General features: G+C 39.9%; 3 protein-coding genes across 5 annotated transcripts; 1 reads left to right on the forward strand and 2 right to left on the reverse strand.

Moving 5' to 3' along the window:
• Positions 1 to 68: 68 nt before the first annotated feature.
• Positions 69 to 5,212, reverse strand: LOC109632849 (ras-related protein Rab-19-like). Its single transcript, XM_020092343.2, has 4 exons — positions 4,407 to 5,212; positions 1,868 to 2,051; positions 1,394 to 1,497; positions 69 to 1,311 (listed from the first exon to the last, which is right to left on the reverse strand). The coding sequence occupies exons 1-4, from the start codon at positions 4,599 to 4,601 to the stop codon at positions 1,123 to 1,125; spliced, it is 672 nt and encodes a 223-aa protein (XP_019947902.1). The 5' UTR covers positions 4,602 to 5,212; the 3' UTR covers positions 69 to 1,122.
• Positions 5,213 to 6,164: 952 nt separating this feature from the next.
• Positions 6,165 to 13,071, forward strand: LOC109632683 (tetraspanin-8-like). 2 transcript variants are annotated; one of them, XM_020092106.2, is made up of 9 exons: positions 6,165 to 6,373; positions 7,582 to 7,647; positions 8,166 to 8,279; positions 8,802 to 8,876; positions 8,963 to 9,058; positions 10,761 to 10,847; positions 10,959 to 11,018; positions 11,181 to 11,264; positions 11,360 to 13,071. In XM_020092106.2, the coding sequence occupies exons 1-9, from the start codon at positions 6,272 to 6,274 to the stop codon at positions 11,462 to 11,464; spliced, it is 789 nt and encodes a 262-aa protein (XP_019947665.1). In that variant the 5' UTR covers positions 6,165 to 6,271; the 3' UTR covers positions 11,465 to 13,071. The 2 variants fall into 2 exon arrangements, with proteins under 2 accessions (XP_019947665.1, XP_019947664.1); XM_020092105.2 differs by having other exon boundaries at positions 6,166 to 6,373; positions 8,960 to 9,058.
• Positions 13,072 to 13,702: 631 nt separating this feature from the next.
• On the reverse strand, positions 13,703 to 18,505 carry LOC109632681 (tetraspanin-8-like). 2 transcript variants are annotated; one of them, XM_020092104.2, is made up of 9 exons: positions 18,182 to 18,505; positions 18,004 to 18,069; positions 17,139 to 17,258; positions 16,968 to 17,042; positions 16,412 to 16,507; positions 15,320 to 15,412; positions 15,168 to 15,239; positions 14,485 to 14,568; positions 13,703 to 14,108 (listed from the first exon to the last, which is right to left on the reverse strand). In XM_020092104.2, the coding sequence occupies exons 1-9, from the start codon at positions 18,239 to 18,241 to the stop codon at positions 14,013 to 14,015; spliced, it is 762 nt and encodes a 253-aa protein (XP_019947663.2). In that variant the 5' UTR covers positions 18,242 to 18,505; the 3' UTR covers positions 13,703 to 14,012. The 2 variants fall into 2 exon arrangements, with proteins under 2 accessions (XP_019947663.2, XP_019947662.2); XM_020092103.2 differs by having other exon boundaries at positions 17,970 to 18,069; positions 18,182 to 18,465.
• Positions 18,506 to 18,915: the final 410 nt, after the last annotated feature.

Here is an 18,915-nt window from a genome sequence, read left to right on the forward strand (position 1 = left end):
GGGTGTGGCTCAGGAGGTAGAGGGGGTTGTAGTTGAGTGGGAAAACACAACAAATGCAGATGCCTACATACAGCAGAGAGGTCACTGAATGCTTTTATTAGTAGGAATAAAAGTGAATCATATACTGTGGCCTTCACAGTCACCAGATCTGCAGTACAGGAGATGTTTGGACTGGTAACACTCCCCCCCACAGTCATCAACACACAAAACTAAAAAGCATCTTTATGTAAAACCTTCCAGGAGAGTGCAAGAGAATCGTAGATACCAACCCAAGATGCACTGGGATTGTTTCTTTGTTCCTTGTAAAAATTCTTATTTCCTACTGCATCATGATGCAAATTGATAAGGATCCAAATTAAAGTACATTCAGAGTGTAATACACATATTTGTGAAGATGTAAAACAACTGTCATAGTCAAACACAGGTGTTTCCATTCACGGTCTCCTGGTTTGTGGCAGGTTCTCCAGGACGTTCTCACCCAGAGTGCAGCAGCAATGGGGGTTCGGGGGTGGGGGACCCTGAAAAGACGTATCAGCTCAGTGAAGGATGGAGATGATATTTGGATGGTAGATGTGAGAAAACACAGTCGATATGGAATTCTGTGTGTTCTTGCAGCACAGCTTTGTAAGAGGTAACAGGGTTAAAGGTCAGCCAGCAGGTGGAGCCGATGCTTTTGGTGGAAAGTGGCGTATTAACTCTTTTACATTCCGATATTTTGATTCCAGACGTTAGTGCAAACTTAATACAACAAAAAGCAAGTGCCAGTCTCACAGCATGATCTGCATATATGAAAAACTGGAGGAGATAAAACAGTCTAGATGCAGTTGATGTAAATGAAAATGTCACACTAATTGCATCCACTCACCACTGTCTCTTATTCTCTCAATGGCAAACATGCCTCATCGTAACATTGACACTCTTCAATTATTCTCTTCACGTCACAGAAAAGTACACTGAATTTATTGTTCAATACTTTCCAATATTTGTCTAATTCTTGGAGACCTTGGCGTCCATGAGTCCACATCTCGCTCATCATCGTATCTTCTTCCATTCCTCTTTTCCAACATTCACAACTACAAATGTCCTTTAACCCTATCTTCCCTGTTATGTCCACGTCCGAAATCAGCAACAGGACTTCTTCTCTGTCTCTGGTGGTGAGTAGGCACCGACTATGCCATTAACCGGCCGGGAGTCGGACCGGAGGAGAACATGACTTGTGCTATTCACGTCCTCCTGATGGACGTTAAGGCCATTACGATAGAGCAGCTCTCTGGCCATCATCATGAAGGCCTCCGCCACGTTCTGACTCTCCTGGACACAAAAGATCGACAAAAATATAATAACTTCCAAGCGTCACCTCTGTGTTTTATGTGTGTGCATGAACACTCGTTACCTTTGCCGATGTTTCTAGAGCAGCGAGGATACCTCGCTCCTTTGCCAGATTGCACGCATCTTCAAACTGAACCTGACGCTCCTCCTCCATGTCACATTTGTTACCTAGATAGAGACAATCAGAGCACAGAGAGGTGGAAACTCAAGATTCTTCTTCGCACCTAACAGAGGGCTGTATCACGAAAGTTCATCATCTTTGTTTGTTAGCAGGATTAAGCAAAAACTGCTGCCATGAAATGTTGTGGAGGGGTGGGGCGACACTTTAAATTGTAGGTGTGGATCTGCGTCATGAGGCCGATCTAGGAATTTTTGAATCCACATACTGGTGTGTATGTCTAAATTCACTCTCTTGATAGTATTTTTCCATACATACTCACAACCAAAATAATAAACTCTGTTTAAAGTTAGAAAATTAGATTATAGGTATTTTATTTCCAACTTTCACTATATTCTCAAAAGTTCACATCACACTTACCTATGAGTACTAGCACCACATTATTTGCCCCGTACAGCTCCACCTCCTTGATCCAGTGTGTCACAGAATCAAAGGTCGAGCGTCGTGTGATGTCATAGGCGATCATGGCGCCGTGAGCGCTGCGGTAGTAGCTCTGGGTGATGGTACGAAACCTCTCCTGACCTGCCGTGTCCCACACCTGGATCTGTCACACACAGACAAACTGTGAATCAACTTAAACAAACCCATGAATATATACTGTATATACACAAAGATGTGTGTATATTGTATGGATCATACACAACAAAATGAGATGATGGGCTAAAGCCACACACACACAGACACAGACACAGACACACACAAAGAAATAACAAAAATAACTCCTTCTGCCAAGTAATAATCTCTTTTCTACATGGACTCATACAAATGACCTAACAGTGTAAAAGTAGTAGTAGTAGTAGTAGTAGTTGTAATAGCAATTGTAGTGGTAGTAGAAGTAAAAGTCCAAGCAGCAGTTGTAATATTAATACAAATAACGGTAATAGCAGTATTTGTAATTGTAGTAGTATTAATAGTAATGGTAGTAGAAGTAATAGTCCTTGCAGCAGTTGTAATAGTAATACAAGTAACAGTACTAGCAGTAGTTAAACAACACAGCTAGAGCCACAGGTAACCATGGATACTCAGAAATAGAGGTGAACGCTCTCTGTCTCAGGTGGTTCACTTTTTCACAGCCTCAGGCTTCAAAACGTTCGTTAGAGTTGAGGTGAAAGGGAAAACCTGCAGCTCATCATTGTTTGGATTCTTGAACGCTTCACTGTCAATAACACGCATGTCATTCATTTTACTGGTGTTACTTTTACAACTTAATGGAGACGCTGTGTTGTGGATTAATAATTGACAGAAAATAAAGAAAGGTATTTGAGCTACATTAAATGAGACCAGTAAATCAAAGAATTTATCTTTGGGTGAATTATAATTCAGGGGCGGTAACCTTGGACACAGTTTATGACGCAGACTATTTAAGTATTTCCTGGTGTGTTAAAGTTCAGCTGATCATGTTTGTTTGGAAGATTACACATGCCGAGCACTATTTTTTTTTAACCTCCAGTCACCGAACTGGCTTGTCCACAAACCAATTCAGTTGCTGTAGGTGTGTTTATATGCAGGTGCAATCTACAAACAAATCACTGCCAGAAAGACAGTGATATAAAACAGAGAGAAAAATGATTTAAAAAATGGCACTATGAAAACAGAAAGTGATTTATTATATTTGACCTTTCTGGGCTTCCTTACCTGTAGTTTCTGCCTAATTTGGGGCAGAAGCTACACTGACAACACATTGATCAGTAGAGATAAGTTTGCAAATGCATTATCAGTGAGTTGGGGATGAAAGGGAAAGTGTACGCCTTCATTTAACTGTTCATTTTCCATTTAAATAGTTTTTAAGTGCTGCACAGGCTTAAAATGAAAAAATAGAATATTCAAAAACTAGAAATAAATAGAAATGATTATCTTAAATAACTGAGAGTTACAATACTGCATTGTAGCAGATGAAATCAAAGTCTCAAACTCGACATGAATTGAAAGCCAGAGAGAAGAAGTGGGTCTTTGGTGAAGATTAAAACGTCTCTAGGGGCTCTGTTGTTCTCATATGAATAGTCAAATATCTTTGTGTATTGTTTTGGCCCAGATTTGTCCCACGTCTGGTCCACATACCATTCTTGTTGGCCACATCTGGGCCACAAGTAAACCAAAGAAATACTGCATGTCAACGAAAGGTGGTCTGAATTTGATTTGTGCTATTTGGGCCATATTCACCATTTACCACATGGACCATTCAGGTTCACATCCAGATTACGCCTTGACTAGAGCATCGCATTTTTGCCAAAAGAGGCCCACATCTGTTTTGGGATATTTGGGCCACTTGGAGCTCACATACATTTTGTTTAGGGCACAAGAACGTTCAGGGCCTGAAGCTATATGTCGTGTAATGACACCACAGAGAGACGTTTTATTTATACACATACAAAAGCTCCAGCACAGAAACCTGACAGACAAGTTGTTCATGTGAGCACCTCGTCTGACCTGTCTTGGACTATGTTTAACCAATTTAAATAGCGAAGGAAGACTCACTGTAGTTCTTAGAGACATAGATAAATCATTATGTTTGACTGGAGCAATGTGTTTGCTCCCTTCAAATTCATTGAAGTTCAGCAAAAGCTGACAATTCCCTATTATAAAGTCTGTGAGCTTCATAAGCTGTAGCAGCTAGCATCTGTGACAGCCCTCAGTTATACATGAAATCAGTCTATAACCAAACTTAATGCTTTTATAGTTCAGACTATGGATAGTGACTTTTTATGGCTTTTTTAGGGTCTGCTGATATGACCGTCATTTGCATAACTGACTTGTTGTAATTAACTTTAGTAACTTCCTATACCAAACATTTACTTCCTGTAGTTTTGAAGCATGAATCATTAACGCTGTTTATATCCCAGCTGCTGTGTTTGTGAAACTTAACTCCTTCGTGATCCACTTTACACACAGAAGAACTGACCTTCACTTTCTTCCCATCGATGTCCACAGTGCGCACGGTGAAGTCCACACCGATGGTGTTCTGCTGCCTCTCTGCGTAAATCCCTGACTTGAAATTCTGCACCACGCAGGTCTTGCCCACGTTGGAGTCTCCGATGAGGATGATCTTGAACAGGAAGTCGAAGGAGTCATCGTGCTCGGACCCTAGGGTCTGCATGGTGGAGGTTACAGAGGGGTGATGCTGGAAGAAAGGGGTGATCCTTCCTATGTGCTGTGTAGAAGCACTTGCTGGGTTAGGATTTTAAAATGCTGGGTTTTTGGAAAGGCAATGTAGAAAACCCCACTTCTTCTCCTTCAAGGCTAAATTTCTAGTCGCAGAATTTCGTTGAATTTGTAAAACTGGTTTGACTTTGTTTGCCGAGATGCAAAAACGCTGCAGTTCACAGGTCAGACATCACCTGAGTATTAATTTAAATTTGAAAACCTTTCCTTTTTTAAAATACTAACACCTCTGTCTTGTAGTCCAGCATTGTATCCACCTCTGGGCCTTTCTCCTGTTGTGCTCCTTCTCAGGGGTTGACCCACTTTGCAAAAGAAAGCAAGAACAAACATCCCATCCTTGTGTTGTTCAGGGAGAAAAAAATGAACTTCCTTCAGATAAAACAGGAACTGAAAGAATACAAAATCTCCAGCTGTCTGATCCACCTGCTGCTCCCTGTCAAACGTCAGTTTTCTTTCCTGTTCTCTCTCTCTTTATGCCGTCCTCTCATCCGCTTTTCCTGTTCTCGCAGTCTTACAGCCTCCTCTGTGTTTCCTCCCAGCACCTGTGGTAACAATAGAAACCTGCCCTACCTGTCCTGCCAGTAGCCCAGCCCCAGTGTCACAGGTGGATCCTGGGAAATGTAGTCATTGTGGCAGAGCCTCTGTTTAGCAGTTTCTGTTGAATCTCACACAGTAGAACTTTAAATTCTGATCTTTATGACAAGATTTACAGAAGATGATTAATTTGTTGAGCTGAACTACATATGTTGAGTATATTTTCACATATTGAGTGAGAGATGTCAGCTTTGTTATTTCATGAAGAGAAGAGGTAGAGATAAACCAGGTGAGAGCTTTTTTCCAGTATCGTTTACTTGAGGGACAACACCAAAAAGGAAATATAGGCGTGGTAAAAACTTATAACTGTATATTTTCAATATGTTTAGTGAATGAACTTGTTTTTAATCCAATAAATGAATAAAACATGTTGGATAAATTATAGCTAAATATAGTCTGTTATGCTATAGACTTACAGCAGCTGGTTTCCCATTAAAATTAAATAAGAATATATGTTCTTGGTATGAGTTCTTACCATGAGACTGGAGATGTCATAAGGAGCCATGGTATGAAACAATCTTTAATTGATGTGTACTACTACTTAGCTTGGTCCATATCCCATCCATTGATATGGAGGAGGTGGGATTAGTGACCTATGCAGCAACCAGCCATCAGGTGGTGATCTAGATGCTTCGGCTTCACTTTTTGGGGAGCTTCCCTGTCGTCCATCTTTATATTCAAATTATGCTCCACCAACGTAAATGTGTGAGTTCTCCAAACTAAAGAATGAGAAATGACATTTAAACCTTCTAGATAGGAAACTTATAATCAAAGTGACCATCATGATCCCAACCACTGCACCTTTAACGATTCTACGAGGTTGTTGGGTTTTTTTTTTAAATTATGGCAGCTACCCATTGAGTGCGATATTTCCGCATGCACCTGAAGGCAGCAGGGCTCCATCGTTATCCAGGACATCGCGGTGACGTCACAGTGACGTCCTGTGCGGCTCCATCACCACACTCGTCCTTTACCGAGCTTTTAAACACCTCAGATCCGTGATCCCTGTTGATGCTGCAGAGACCCGGAGACATGCAGCGGAGCGCGGTGGTCGTGGTGGCGGACAAAACCACCCTGAAGAGGCCGTTCATCTTCGCCAACGCTGTGCATATGGTAGGTGCATCCCCCCGGCGCGTTCAACCTGCACAACCTCCAGGCCTGTGGATGGATTTTTACAGCTCGTGTTTATTTATATACATGTTTACATCGCTGCTAAATCATCAGCCCGGTTTAGAACTAACCCAAGCACAGGATGTGCGTCTCAGAGAGGATGCTGCAGCGCCTCCATTCCATCACTGGGCTGTGATGTCTGCAGAGCATCATTTATGCCACTTTATTTAGAAAGGTTGCACACAAATGAATATCAGAGCAGGAAAAACACGCCATGTGCATCATTTGGTATTTGCATTCACACAGAATGAGCATCATTCTCTATCCCACAATGCATCTCCAGCTGTTTTTTCCCAGAATGCTCATGTTTACAGTGTGTTCGTGAGTTGAGAGTCGTGCTGTGTAGGCCTCGTTTTGGTTGTGATGCTACAGCCCTGTAGGAAAAAGGTATCCTGGATTATAGGGCTGAACATCATTTCAGTAAAAATGTTCATATCACTTATTAATCAGTAATTATCACATTGTTATATTTTTAAGTTTAGAGACTCATTTTTGATGGTGTTGAGGTTTTAATCTCTTCTTTATGGGCAGATAATTAAATGAGGCACTTATGTTACACCTCCTCAAAGAATGTATTAGCATTCCATCAGTATATATTGGACTTTTGTTATATTTCTATTGATTAAACTTATATTGGGATGATTACCTCCGATACGCAGTTTGGTTTTCGTCTGCGTTTTGTTGTTTGCTAAAACTACTCAACCGATTTCCATGAACTTTTTTCGAGGGGTGACCCGAGGAAGAACCCATTCAATTTTGGTGTGGATAAGGTTATGGGATGTTTTTCTACATTTTTGTGGATTTCTCCACGAGTAATTCATGGATCAGATGTTCAGGGTACTGATATTTATGCGTTTGTGTAATTTGGTGCTGATCCGTATAAATTCCAGATCTAGTGAATTTGAATGTGGTTTCGTAAGTGGACTGTTGGGCCTTTGTGAAGGATATTGTTTTATTTACCAGCCCTAATCCTGGATCGGTACACATACGAGTTCACCAAAAGGCCGCTCCCACATTTTGAGGGGATAATTTTTCGAGGCCTGATTAAATAACATTACCGATTTGGATAATAAGAGTTTAAAAATACGTATGTATATATTCCTGCCTACTGTGTGTGTAACCTTAAACACTTTCACGTCTTCCTCCCAAAGGCGCTGTGCTTCTTCATGCTGACAATGACGGTCGCTTGGCACAGAGACCTCGTACAAACCGGCAAAGTAAGAGACTGTCTTCTGATTGGATAAAAAGAATAACTCCCAAAGCAGATATTATTATTCACTGGGGCCAGAAATAAACTCTGTGCTGTCAAAACGGAGCAAAGGGATTATCCAAAAACAGCAAATTATTAATGCATGGGCCTTCTCACTCTTCCATCTATCAATATTACCTGAACAAGCTCTAGCGTCTGTTTTTCTTATATATTATTGTATTTACTGTGTAAGAGCTGAACTCAAGCCCTCATGTCAACGAGCTTCTGCCTCCAAATGTCCTTGGGCAAGACAGTGAATTATCTTCACGTGCTAAGGGTATATAACATTCTGTAGCCAACCCTGACCTTTGACCCTTTTTGTAGCCATGCTATCTCAGCAACACGTCCATGACAACAACATTATATTAAAGTGTAAGTGAATATCTAAGACGAGGATCCTTTTGTCTTAGATTTTTATTTGTGAACCCTGATCCACAATTTATTAAGAAAAACATTTGCTCATATTTATGTAATTTTTCTCCACAGCTGGTGTCCAGTGTCTCTGTGGTGTTGATGTACGTCATCGAGATCGGCTGCCTGCTGCTGTCAGTGCTCGGCGTGTTCGGAGCTTGTAAAGGAAAGAGATGGTGTTTGATTCTGGTAAAAAAAACAGAAAGACCTTTTCTGCATGTAGACTGTAAATAAAGATGGACGACGTGTCTCCAATTCCTCCAGCTATCCAGAAATTAAGCTAAAATATCCTGCATACAAAAGCTGTTGTGCATTTTGAGCCAGAGTCTATGATACACAAGCTCGACCAATCACAAGTCAGTCTCAGCTGTCAATCATGACATTTCACCACAACTAATTTAAACAAAAATTTGTGTGATAAGAACTACCTGAATTTACAGAAACCATCTTTGAGAAAAATGTATTTGACTTTTTCACCCCCTTACATGGAAAAAGACAGGGTTACACTGCCTGCACTGCAGCCAGCCACCAGGTGGCGGTCAAGACTTTTTAGGTGGCTGTCATCTTGTCAAACTGTGTATACAGTCTATGGTTTGTTACTTCTGTGTGTGCTCACAATTTTAACACCTTACTGTTTCTTAGATGTATTTACAAAAGTGTGTGTCTGTGTTTAAATGTGTGTTCTACTTCTCTTTCTCTTACTTTCTGCAGTATGCGACTGGGATGGCCGCAGCCAGTCAAACAATAATTGTTAGAACTGCACTAAGTTACCAAGATCTTTATGAGGTACAGTACTGAAACACAGTATTTTTACAGTGTGTACTATTGAAACAGTACAGTTGTATTCAGTGTGATTTCTCCCTCGTCAGAAGCGGGTGGTCCGTGAAGAGACCAAGCTGCTGTCCATGATGCCGCTCAGTGCAACAAGCAAAGCCAACAGGACTCTTCTGTACAGTATTCAGGAAGAGGTAAGCAGCTATTTACATGGGGTTTGGTTTTATGATATTTAATATGAATCGATATTTCTTCAAAATTACAGCTGAGAAATAAGTAGAACTTCTCTTCACCACCCAGTTAAATGGTGTGTCTATAAAATCTATACATACATCATACATCCTTTTTACAACATCAACATATATCTCGAATAATGAGATATCACAAAATGTGGCCTTTAGAAAATGACTGTTTCACACCAACTCCACATCATAAACATATTTTCATCATAACCTCAGTCATGGAGGTTGTTTTTAGTCAGCTTTCCTCTGTGTGTTGGAGAGCAGGATTACCACATGTTGTATAATATTCAAGTCACACATCCTTTCTTGTCTGTATAGTCATCTTATTTCAAGCATGTTTAAATCAGAGCCACCAGGCACCGCTAAAAGTCTGTCAAATTAGCTACTAGTAGTTGTTGTACACAGTATAATCATGCATATACAGACAAGTATCACTGGGAGACTGTGATACTGAAGACAACTTAAAAACATGAGGATCTCGGTGAGGTTTTGTTGCTTTGTGTAGCAGCTTTTCTTCCAGTGTTTTCCAAGCACATGTTTTCAATTGACAGTGAAGATGATGAATTCCTCTGAGTGTGCAAATCACACCAAATCTAAAAACATGTGCATCACACATGTGTGTTTGGATTTGACTTGAGTTCTGATGCCTATGAGGAGCATTCATTCTGACGCAGGTGGCTGCTCAGGCTTTGTCTCAGCCTCCTGAGGCAGAAAGAGACAAACTCCCACAGTTCTAAGATGGAGAGTTGCCCAAAAAAGACAAGAGGACAGATGGAAGAGAAATCTGAGGAGGCTGCCGGGAGAAGAACATCGACACACACTGTACTACACACATTTTGCTGAATTCTCTAGAAGCTGTAACCCTCAACACAGACAAACACACTCAACAATCAGGCAATCAAACCTGAATGAAGCCACACCTGCAGATTATATAGGATTTGGGGTGTGGTTAGCCAAATGGGCGTGGTTTAGTTTAAAGGGACATCACACTGCTGCTGTGGCAGATTCATGACCTTGGGTTTTACTTGTGTTCACACATGTACTGTGAGGGTGTCTTTTAACCTGATCTTAGTTTTACTGAAATGATTCATGTGTTCATTTATGACACATTGTAAGGTGTCCTTTGGTGCCTAGAAAGGCGCGGTGAAATAAAATGTATTATTTATTCTTCTTATTACCTGCTCAAGAGAGGATGCATCATATGTGGGTACAGAACATAGAGCGCTTATACAGATGGACAATGCCTCTCCACTTCTTGTTGGACAAACATTTGACTAAAATATCTTGGATACGGTTAAAGCTGGTCGGGCTGTGGTAACGGTCCTGTAGATAAATGCACTGTGACCAATCGCAAGTAATTCTCAACGGTCAATCATCATGTTTCTCCTTGTTTTTATAGCATCAACTAACAAATTTAAACCAAACTTAATGGGGAAAATTGATATTAACATTTATTTGATGGGTAACATCCACTAACATGGAGGAGGCAAAATGTATGACCTATACTGCAGCCAGCCAGGGGAGATCAGGATGATTTGGCTTCGAGGATATGTCATTTTGTCCAGTATACGTTCGTCCAAGATACAGATTATTGTCCGGACATTGTATTGTATAATGCATTTAGTGTGTTTGTCTGTGTGTGTGTCACCTCCAGTTCGAGTGCTGCGGTCTCATTGAAGGCTACAAAGACTGGGGCTCCTTCATCCCTGCCTCCTGTAACTGTCAGTATCCAGGAAAATGTGTGAGTTTCTCTCTTTATATAAACAGAAAATGAGTAAGCAGTTAGGTCCCTCTAGTTGTGATATTTTATTTTCGTCATGTTGTGTGATGGGATTTTGTGAATCTTCACCAGATTCGACTACGGGGCAGCGCCACACTCGGGGCGCCAAAGAACCAGTATGTTTACCAAGAGGTAAATAAATCTTTTAGAAAATTACAGAGGCTTGAATAGAGTGGTGCAAAACACAGGGACAACTTACAAAACAACAAATTACAAAAAAAGAAAACGAAATATATCACAGAGCAGAAAAAAAATTATAAAAACCTTACAAACCTCTCTTTTTATTCCCCTCAGCCTTGTCTGCCGATTTACGTCTCGGAACTGAAGCTCGCGTTCTCGTTGACGATGGCCATACAGTTTGGAAGCGGAGTGTTTTGGGTACGTTTTCATTTTTCCCCTTCACATATTCATATATTTGCCTGTGCCTGTCGTTCACCTCGATCCAACCTGTGCTTCCATTCTCCGTCCTGCAGATGGTTTTACTTGTCATGAGCATCAAGCTGATGGGGCAGATCAAGAGAAAACAGGAGTTCATGGCTCTCCTCTATTCTAACAGATACGTCCCCGGTGCCTTCTAGTAACCTCGTACCTTTCAATACGTATTTACAATTATTATCTTGTTTGAATTTGCACATGTAAACAAATTACGCTGTATATCATAACCTGGCTATATTTTATGCTATAGCAACATATGTTAAATTATGATTTTCATAGTGTTAATGCATGTATGCAATATGGATAAATAATCTACATGCATAAGATGGTTTTCAAATGAGTTTTTATTGCCTTACTGCTGTGAAAACAATGCAGTTTAATTAAATTATCTAATCTTTAATAATCGTCACATGCTTTCTCTTAAGATTCAGTTCTCGATGAATATCCAACCATTTGTTTTTCTGGCATTTCATTTTTTACAGTTAAGTTGTTTTCAGACACGAATGTCCACAGAAATGGGTCCGGACTTTCTACGCAGTAGGAGATTCTCCGCTCAGACACAGGGCGTAACGTATTAACTCCACTGTGGAGATCACGTGTTTTTGTTTACAGCGTCTGCTCCTTTTACCAAAAACTCTCTTGGCATCTTTGTCAGTGTATGGCGGCGCTATTTCATCCTGAGATATTTGTATTCCTTTCGTTTTCAAAATGTTTGTGTCCATCGCGTGTTAGAAACTTCACCAACATGCCCACTCGCTCGTGGTGAATCCTGTGGAGGATCTCCTGCTATGTTCCCATTCATTTGTGTTCTCACGTACAGCCCCTCTGGAGAAAGTCCTGAGAATATCCGGAGTTCACTGCACCTCTGAATGCTGCTTAAGCATCATCTCATCTTGATAATATACGTTCTATATGCATTGCCTTCGCATTTGGACACATCTGTGTGTCTTTGTAAAGCCAGATATAAATCCGATCAGATCTACTGTACCATGTGCACGGAAAACATTTATGTTTGTCAACCGGACCAATTCTTTCAAACGTACGTCTCCAACTCGTCTTAAGCACACGCATTGAATTTCCAGCACTTGAGCAACAAACCAATATCTGATATTAATAATCCTAATGTAGCATCTTTCTTAAAACAGTGTTTACAAAAGTGCTTTGATTGAAATATATGATGATTTATTTATTACGGAGCAATGTATTTTCTCGGGTAAATAATCAGGTCAGACAAAAGGAATGAGTCCACGCTCTCGTTGGGATGCCAGAATGTCTCGATGCCTTGTGCATTATATATCTGAAAACTTCCATTACTTAATTCCATTTGTTTTTCCTTAAAGCACATGTAGTGAGTAAATGATATGTGAGCAGAGAGGGGAGTCAGTGTGGTCGCACATTCAGTAGACAGGCCTGGAAATCCTCAGTTATTTCTGACGCGAGAGGCTCCTGTGGGAAAACGTGTCGTCATTGTATTTGCAGAGGTCCCGACTGATGACACCGTTACGCCACATCGCCCCCAATACAACCGGCTGCAGTCGAAATGTCGTCTCTCAACTTAAATACTGTCAAACGAGTTTCATCAGATACAGCGGATCCGATGTCTACCTGTGCACTTTAACCATTAATGCCTAATATACAGTATATGTTCTGTAAACTATGGTATTTTTGTTTCTGTCGTACACTGTTTTTCTGATTTATGGAATGAAGTCGTGTAATATTTTGTAAATAGGAATAAACAATGTGATTCTTGTTTCGTTGATGTCTTGGCTTTTATTTTGAAACCTTAAATACTGTAGTCTCCACGGTCTCCCACAATCCAGAAATGAAGCCAAAATGTTCCAGATCTGTTCCATCTTGCAGATTTGGAGACAGAGACATCCAACCCCTAATTGCAGTAGCTATTGGAGTTCCCACCAATACACACGCTCTACCTATCACAAGTCAGTCTCAGCAGTCGATTATGACATTTGACTCCGTTTTTATAGCATCAAATAACCAATTAAACCTACTGAAAAAATTAACACTTGAACACACTACCTGAACGGACAGAAACCATATTTGAGAAACATTTATTTGACATATAGGTTTTGATTAAATTCCTTTTTTTTCCCTGTTAATTTTGACATATTTTAGCACTTTAGTTTATTTCCGTCCATGTTAAATTTGAATTAATGAAACTAGAGACCTTGTGACATGTACTGCAGCCATCCACCAGGTCACTATGGGGAGCTGTCCTGCCAGCCATCTTTATATATTGTCTTTGGTGGCACCATGCCACTATATTCCACGTCTCTTTTTATTTTCATTTGTTTAATATGTTAAAAAAAGTTGTTTAATGTTATCTCTCTTTCTTGTTTATGAAAAAATTAAAATCTTACAAAAAAATTTGAAATTTTTTATTTCTTTTTCACATTATCTTTGTTTTTTTTTCTCATGCTATAACACATAATACACTACACTATAATACATGCATATACATTGTGCATGTAGTAATGACATCTTAGAAATGAAAGTAATACTGCAAAAATACTTGTGTATGTAACAGGCAGCTTGTCATATATCAAATACTGCATGCTATCAATGTTTTTTCTTTAGCTGAATGTGTTATTGTTTAGCTGAATATGCTGACATGATGATACACGTTCATCAGAGTATCAGCTACAGATAAAAACTGAAGAAATCCGCCCCCATTTAGTAGTTCACCTCCGGGGTGTAGAACATCACAGTGGTGTCCTCCCTCCGATTCATCCGACACAAGATGAAAATACACAACACTATCGACAAAACCTGAAGGACAGTGAGACAGACATGCTTATTTATTCCATATTCAATAGTTTGTTTGGAAGCTGTAGTCTTCAAAAGAGACTGAAGGGGGCAGAAACAACAGACAACAGGAATTTGGTAATAGGTTTGAAAACAGAAATAAAGACAGAAATCAATCATTAATTAATTCCATTTGACTACAGAGCATCATTAATACTGTTAAACATCTATATTTCTCACCATCACAGGTCTGCTATGAACAAGGTACATTGATATGTGAGGCGGAGGAGTACTAGAGACAGAAATGTCTTAAGAAGAGAGAGCTTGGGGTCAGGATGGTGAAGTGAGAATAAATTAAAACAGGAGGGCAGGTCATGAGCACAAAATGGACAGTACATACCCAGATTAGTGTGAAAGCAATCAGCACACTCGACACAATAAAAATCAAATTTAATTCCTCAGCAACCAGGTATGGAAGGCATGGCTGAAAGAGAGAAATTATATGGTATCATCACCATAAAATAGGTTTGTTGGTCAGAATAATAGGAGATTACAAAGGGAAAGTCGTAATTTGATGAGAAATAAAATCGCAAATTAATGAGAAAAGCGTTGTGACATTACAAAAATAAAGTCTTAATTTAATAAGGAAAATGGCGTTAAATTATTAGAATAAAGTTGCAATTAAATGAGAAAAAGTCATTACATTACGAGAATAAAGAAAAATTTGCATGGACCTCTGCTCACCTGAGTTCCACTCCTTCTGGATCCAAAGTACTGAACCTTTTTTTTAATTTACAATATTCCAACTTTACTCTTATAAAATTACAACTTTATTATCTTAAAAAGTACTACTTCAGTCTCCAAAATGAATGATTCTATCCTTGAAATCTCAGATTTATGTTCCCTTTAAGTGGCTGTAATGCTCCATCATAGGAAAAAAATCATTCACTATTCTATTATTATCCTTCTTTAGCATCGGCAGACTTTTCCTTGACTACTGTTGAAATGCAGTTTTCACTTTGGCAACAGTTAAAAACCATGCATCAACCTGTACATGTATAAAATAAAGACTTTCCTCATTACCTCTTCATATACCATGATGGGCTGGTCATTGGTCCTGTAGTCAAAGAGGATGCTGTCAGGAGGAGCTGCCACCTGGAATACACAGGTAGGAAATATTAGCTGAATGCAAACAGGCGATGCTGTAACTTGAGTGAGTTTGAGTTCAGGCTTACACAGGGTTTCATAGACTGGTCAGTGCACAGGCAAGATTCTGGGATGTTGTAGCCCCAGTCCACGTAGCCCTGGTCCATTCCACAACACTGATACTAGGGGAGAGGAATCATTTTTAAATGCATGAATTAATGACGATCAATATTCTGTTATTGATATAACTTTCCAAAGGTAAGTGTAAGGGAAAGGATAGCCAGTTTATTGATTAAGTTTCATGACATTACTGACAACAAATTTGTCACTCTGATTGGGTAGGGAGGAAGTCTCCCTGGCTGGGTGAACAGGAGAGGTACCTACTCCCCCGGGAGAGGTCAGTCGGAAAAAAAAAAAAAGGAGAGAGGAAACTCCAGTAGTGGTTGAGAGTTGTCTCCAGGAGCAGTTTTAACACCTACTGTATGTGTGAAGATGAGTTCTGGAAGCTCTCCTTTGTCTTCAGAGCAACAGAGACGTGTGGTCAGGCTTTTGTCACATGTAGGCCCAACCATGATTCACAAATAGTATAGGTCCCAACACTTTTAGCCACCCATGCCAGACTTTACACGGAATGTCTGCTATTCAAAATAAGGTACAAAATATTTTGGGGTTGATGGAAAAACTTGGATAAACATATTAAATATATAATTTATGACAATTAAATTCATGATAACTCATACATACACATTCATACAGACTTCAAATATTTTTTCTTAAGTTTTAGAAAATTATGTATTAGAAATTATTAACAGAAAATGTAGCCCATAAATTGAGAGACAGTAATACAACATTCTTAAACATTACAACCACATGAGATGTGGAAAAATAAGACAAACAAGAAGAAAAGTCAAACCCTGAGAGAACCAAGTGAAACGTCACATGACAAATCTTTTGAGTTTGGCAAATCATTTGAAAGTCAGATTTTTGTCCCTGATCTAAGTTTCGAAGAGTTGCTGTAATTCCACTACAACTTAGAAGCCCCAAAATGGAAATTGTTGCATCGCTAAAGTACATTTTGTGTTAAGTTTGTTATTGTGATAGTTTAATGAAATGAATCTCAGTTTTTTAAGAATATATCTGTTCGTATGACTAGTGTTTGCATGAGGAACATGTAAACATACTTCTGTCTGTGCTTCTTTGTAGATGTCTTGAAAACTGTCACTAGTATTAACCAGTGGTCCCATAGCCAAGTGCTCGTCCTCGATGTCTCCAGCCATCTGCACAACAAAACAAAGACAATCGGGAATCAGTCACAGCTGTCAATCATGGTGTTTCAGCCTGCATTTATAGCACCAAATAAGTGATTAAAACCAAAGTTACCATAAAAATGAAACACTCCATCAGTGTGATAAGAACCAGGTGAGGTGCTTTGGCTTCACTGGTGGCAAGAAGTCATGTCGTTCATCTTTTCCTCTTTATGTTTCTGTGTTAGTTTCAATGGAAATGCAGTTTTGATGCACCCTGCTAGCTTATGCGGTTTGTAGTGTTGTATTTTGGGGTTGCAATGATGTGAAAGGAACAAAAAGTTCAGCATCAATACAAGCACTGCAGTCTGCCTGGAGAGAGATCCGGGGCCAATGTGAATCTCTTCTAAGGGGGCAACTTCAACTCCTCGTTTATATAGGAGGGTTGTTTTCATGAATCTAAAGAGAGACTTTAAAGTCAATGTTGTATTACCTCAGAATGATAGACCAGCGCAGCAACTTCAGATACAGACATCAACAGACTAATCAGCATCATTCCAACTGTGAACTGGCACACAAACATACAGGCATAAGCAATCAAATTCTGGAAAACAGTTAACAACACTTTAGAGCTGTTTACCACTACTACTACTTGATTACCCACCAATATTAGCGCCCACATCTTCTTTTGGCAGACACCAACCAGACCAAAAATGGCCAACAGCAGAGGGACAATGGAAATAACATACAGGATAAAGAAGCCGGCACGCATCTGTGGAGAAAACTAAGAAGGAAAATACTTGAGTTTGAGTTAGTGTTATATTAGAATATATAAATCATCCAATATCAGAATGCTGCCATGTATGGAGCTGCAGTTTAGAGAACTGGACCAGTGGAAATGCCGAGGTCAGGTTACATAAACACCCACTTCACACAGAGCAGAGTTATCCCAGTACTTTCACTGATTGCAGCTTCACTTTATCCTGTCTGGTGATATGAAATACGACATTGCATGATATGGTTGGAGTGGATTCACTTTTTGACCTGGTGTTAGAGTCCGTCCTAATGGATCCACTCAAGAGTGATCAGCTGTCTGTCTGTTCACGCCCTCCCACGCAAATAAACATGTCATTAATGTTTGTGAAGACCAAATTATGCACATTTTCAAAGAATTATTATTATTATTTCGCACATACACATCCCGTGATCGCTAAAGGAGGCAGAGGAGTAACTAAACATCGAGCACACTGAGCAGGAGAGAGAGAGGGAGAAGCCATCGTTAGATGACACGAGCAGGCCTTGTGTGTAAGACAGTGAATGAGCGAACAGATGATTCATTAATAGAAACAGAAAAGGGAGAGACGAAGAAGAGATCGATACAACAGACGCCAGCTAACACCGGAAGTGACACAATACGCTGAGGGCAATAGCAGCTAAAGTTTCACATGGCATCTTTTCACCAGGGCGCCACATCAGACCCCAAACCCCACTTAACTCTATTGTGCAACACGTGGATGTTTGGGTGATACCTCTTCTGTTTCGATGAGGAATCCGTGGACGAACAGAAGCACTGACAACAGTATGACACTGATGATCTGCAACACCAGCAATGCACACAGGGCGTTATTCATTTTATTAAAAAAGAAATGTAATCATCTTAATATCTATTCTGTACTTGGCAAAGAATAAAAAAAAAAAAACACTTACCGCGATGAAGCTAACCACGGTGATGTAACTCCGATACAAACAGATGTTCACTTTCCCCATTTTCCCCAAGGTGCTGTACGTATAAAATATATATGGAGAGAGAAGAAGAAGAAGATTCCTGCAGAAACTTCAAATCTGGCTTGATGTTAAATGGTAAATGAGGGAGGAGCCCCAAGTTGTTTTGACGAAAAGCTCTGGCTGGTGTGTGTGAGTGAGTGTGTGTGAGTGTGTGTGAGTGAGTGAGTGTGTGTGAGGGAGTGTGTGTGAGTGTGTGTGAGTGAGTGTGTGTATCATCCACTGAGCACTGTGATCTCATTGAAGGCTTTACTGACTGAGACCCTCCTCTTCCCTGCCCCGTTGCATCTGTTTGTGATTATATCTGAGAGAGTATTTCCGTTTGTACTGTTTCCATTTATATTGCATACATTTTATTTAATTTGTTAATGTTAATGTTCAATTTGCACTGCTCAGTTTTGCACTATCCTCACCTTATTCACCTCTTTCGCCTTTGTTTTTGTCTTACTTTTAATTCCCAGGGAAACGTGTGTTCTCGTGTGTATTTGACAATAAAATCTTTGAATCTTGAATCTTGAAGTGATGGCCAGAAGCCCAAACTTTAAAGGGATAGTTCACCCAGACATGACAATGCACTCATCATCTACTCACCACTATGCCAACGGAGGGATAGATGAAGTGTTTCAGTCCACAAAACACTTCAGGAGTATCAGGGGTAA

This window comes from Paralichthys olivaceus, chromosome 23, assembly GCF_024713975.1.
Source record: "Paralichthys olivaceus isolate ysfri-2021 chromosome 23, ASM2471397v2, whole genome shotgun sequence".
NCBI classification, from domain to species: domain Eukaryota; kingdom Metazoa; phylum Chordata; class Actinopteri; order Pleuronectiformes; family Paralichthyidae; genus Paralichthys; species Paralichthys olivaceus.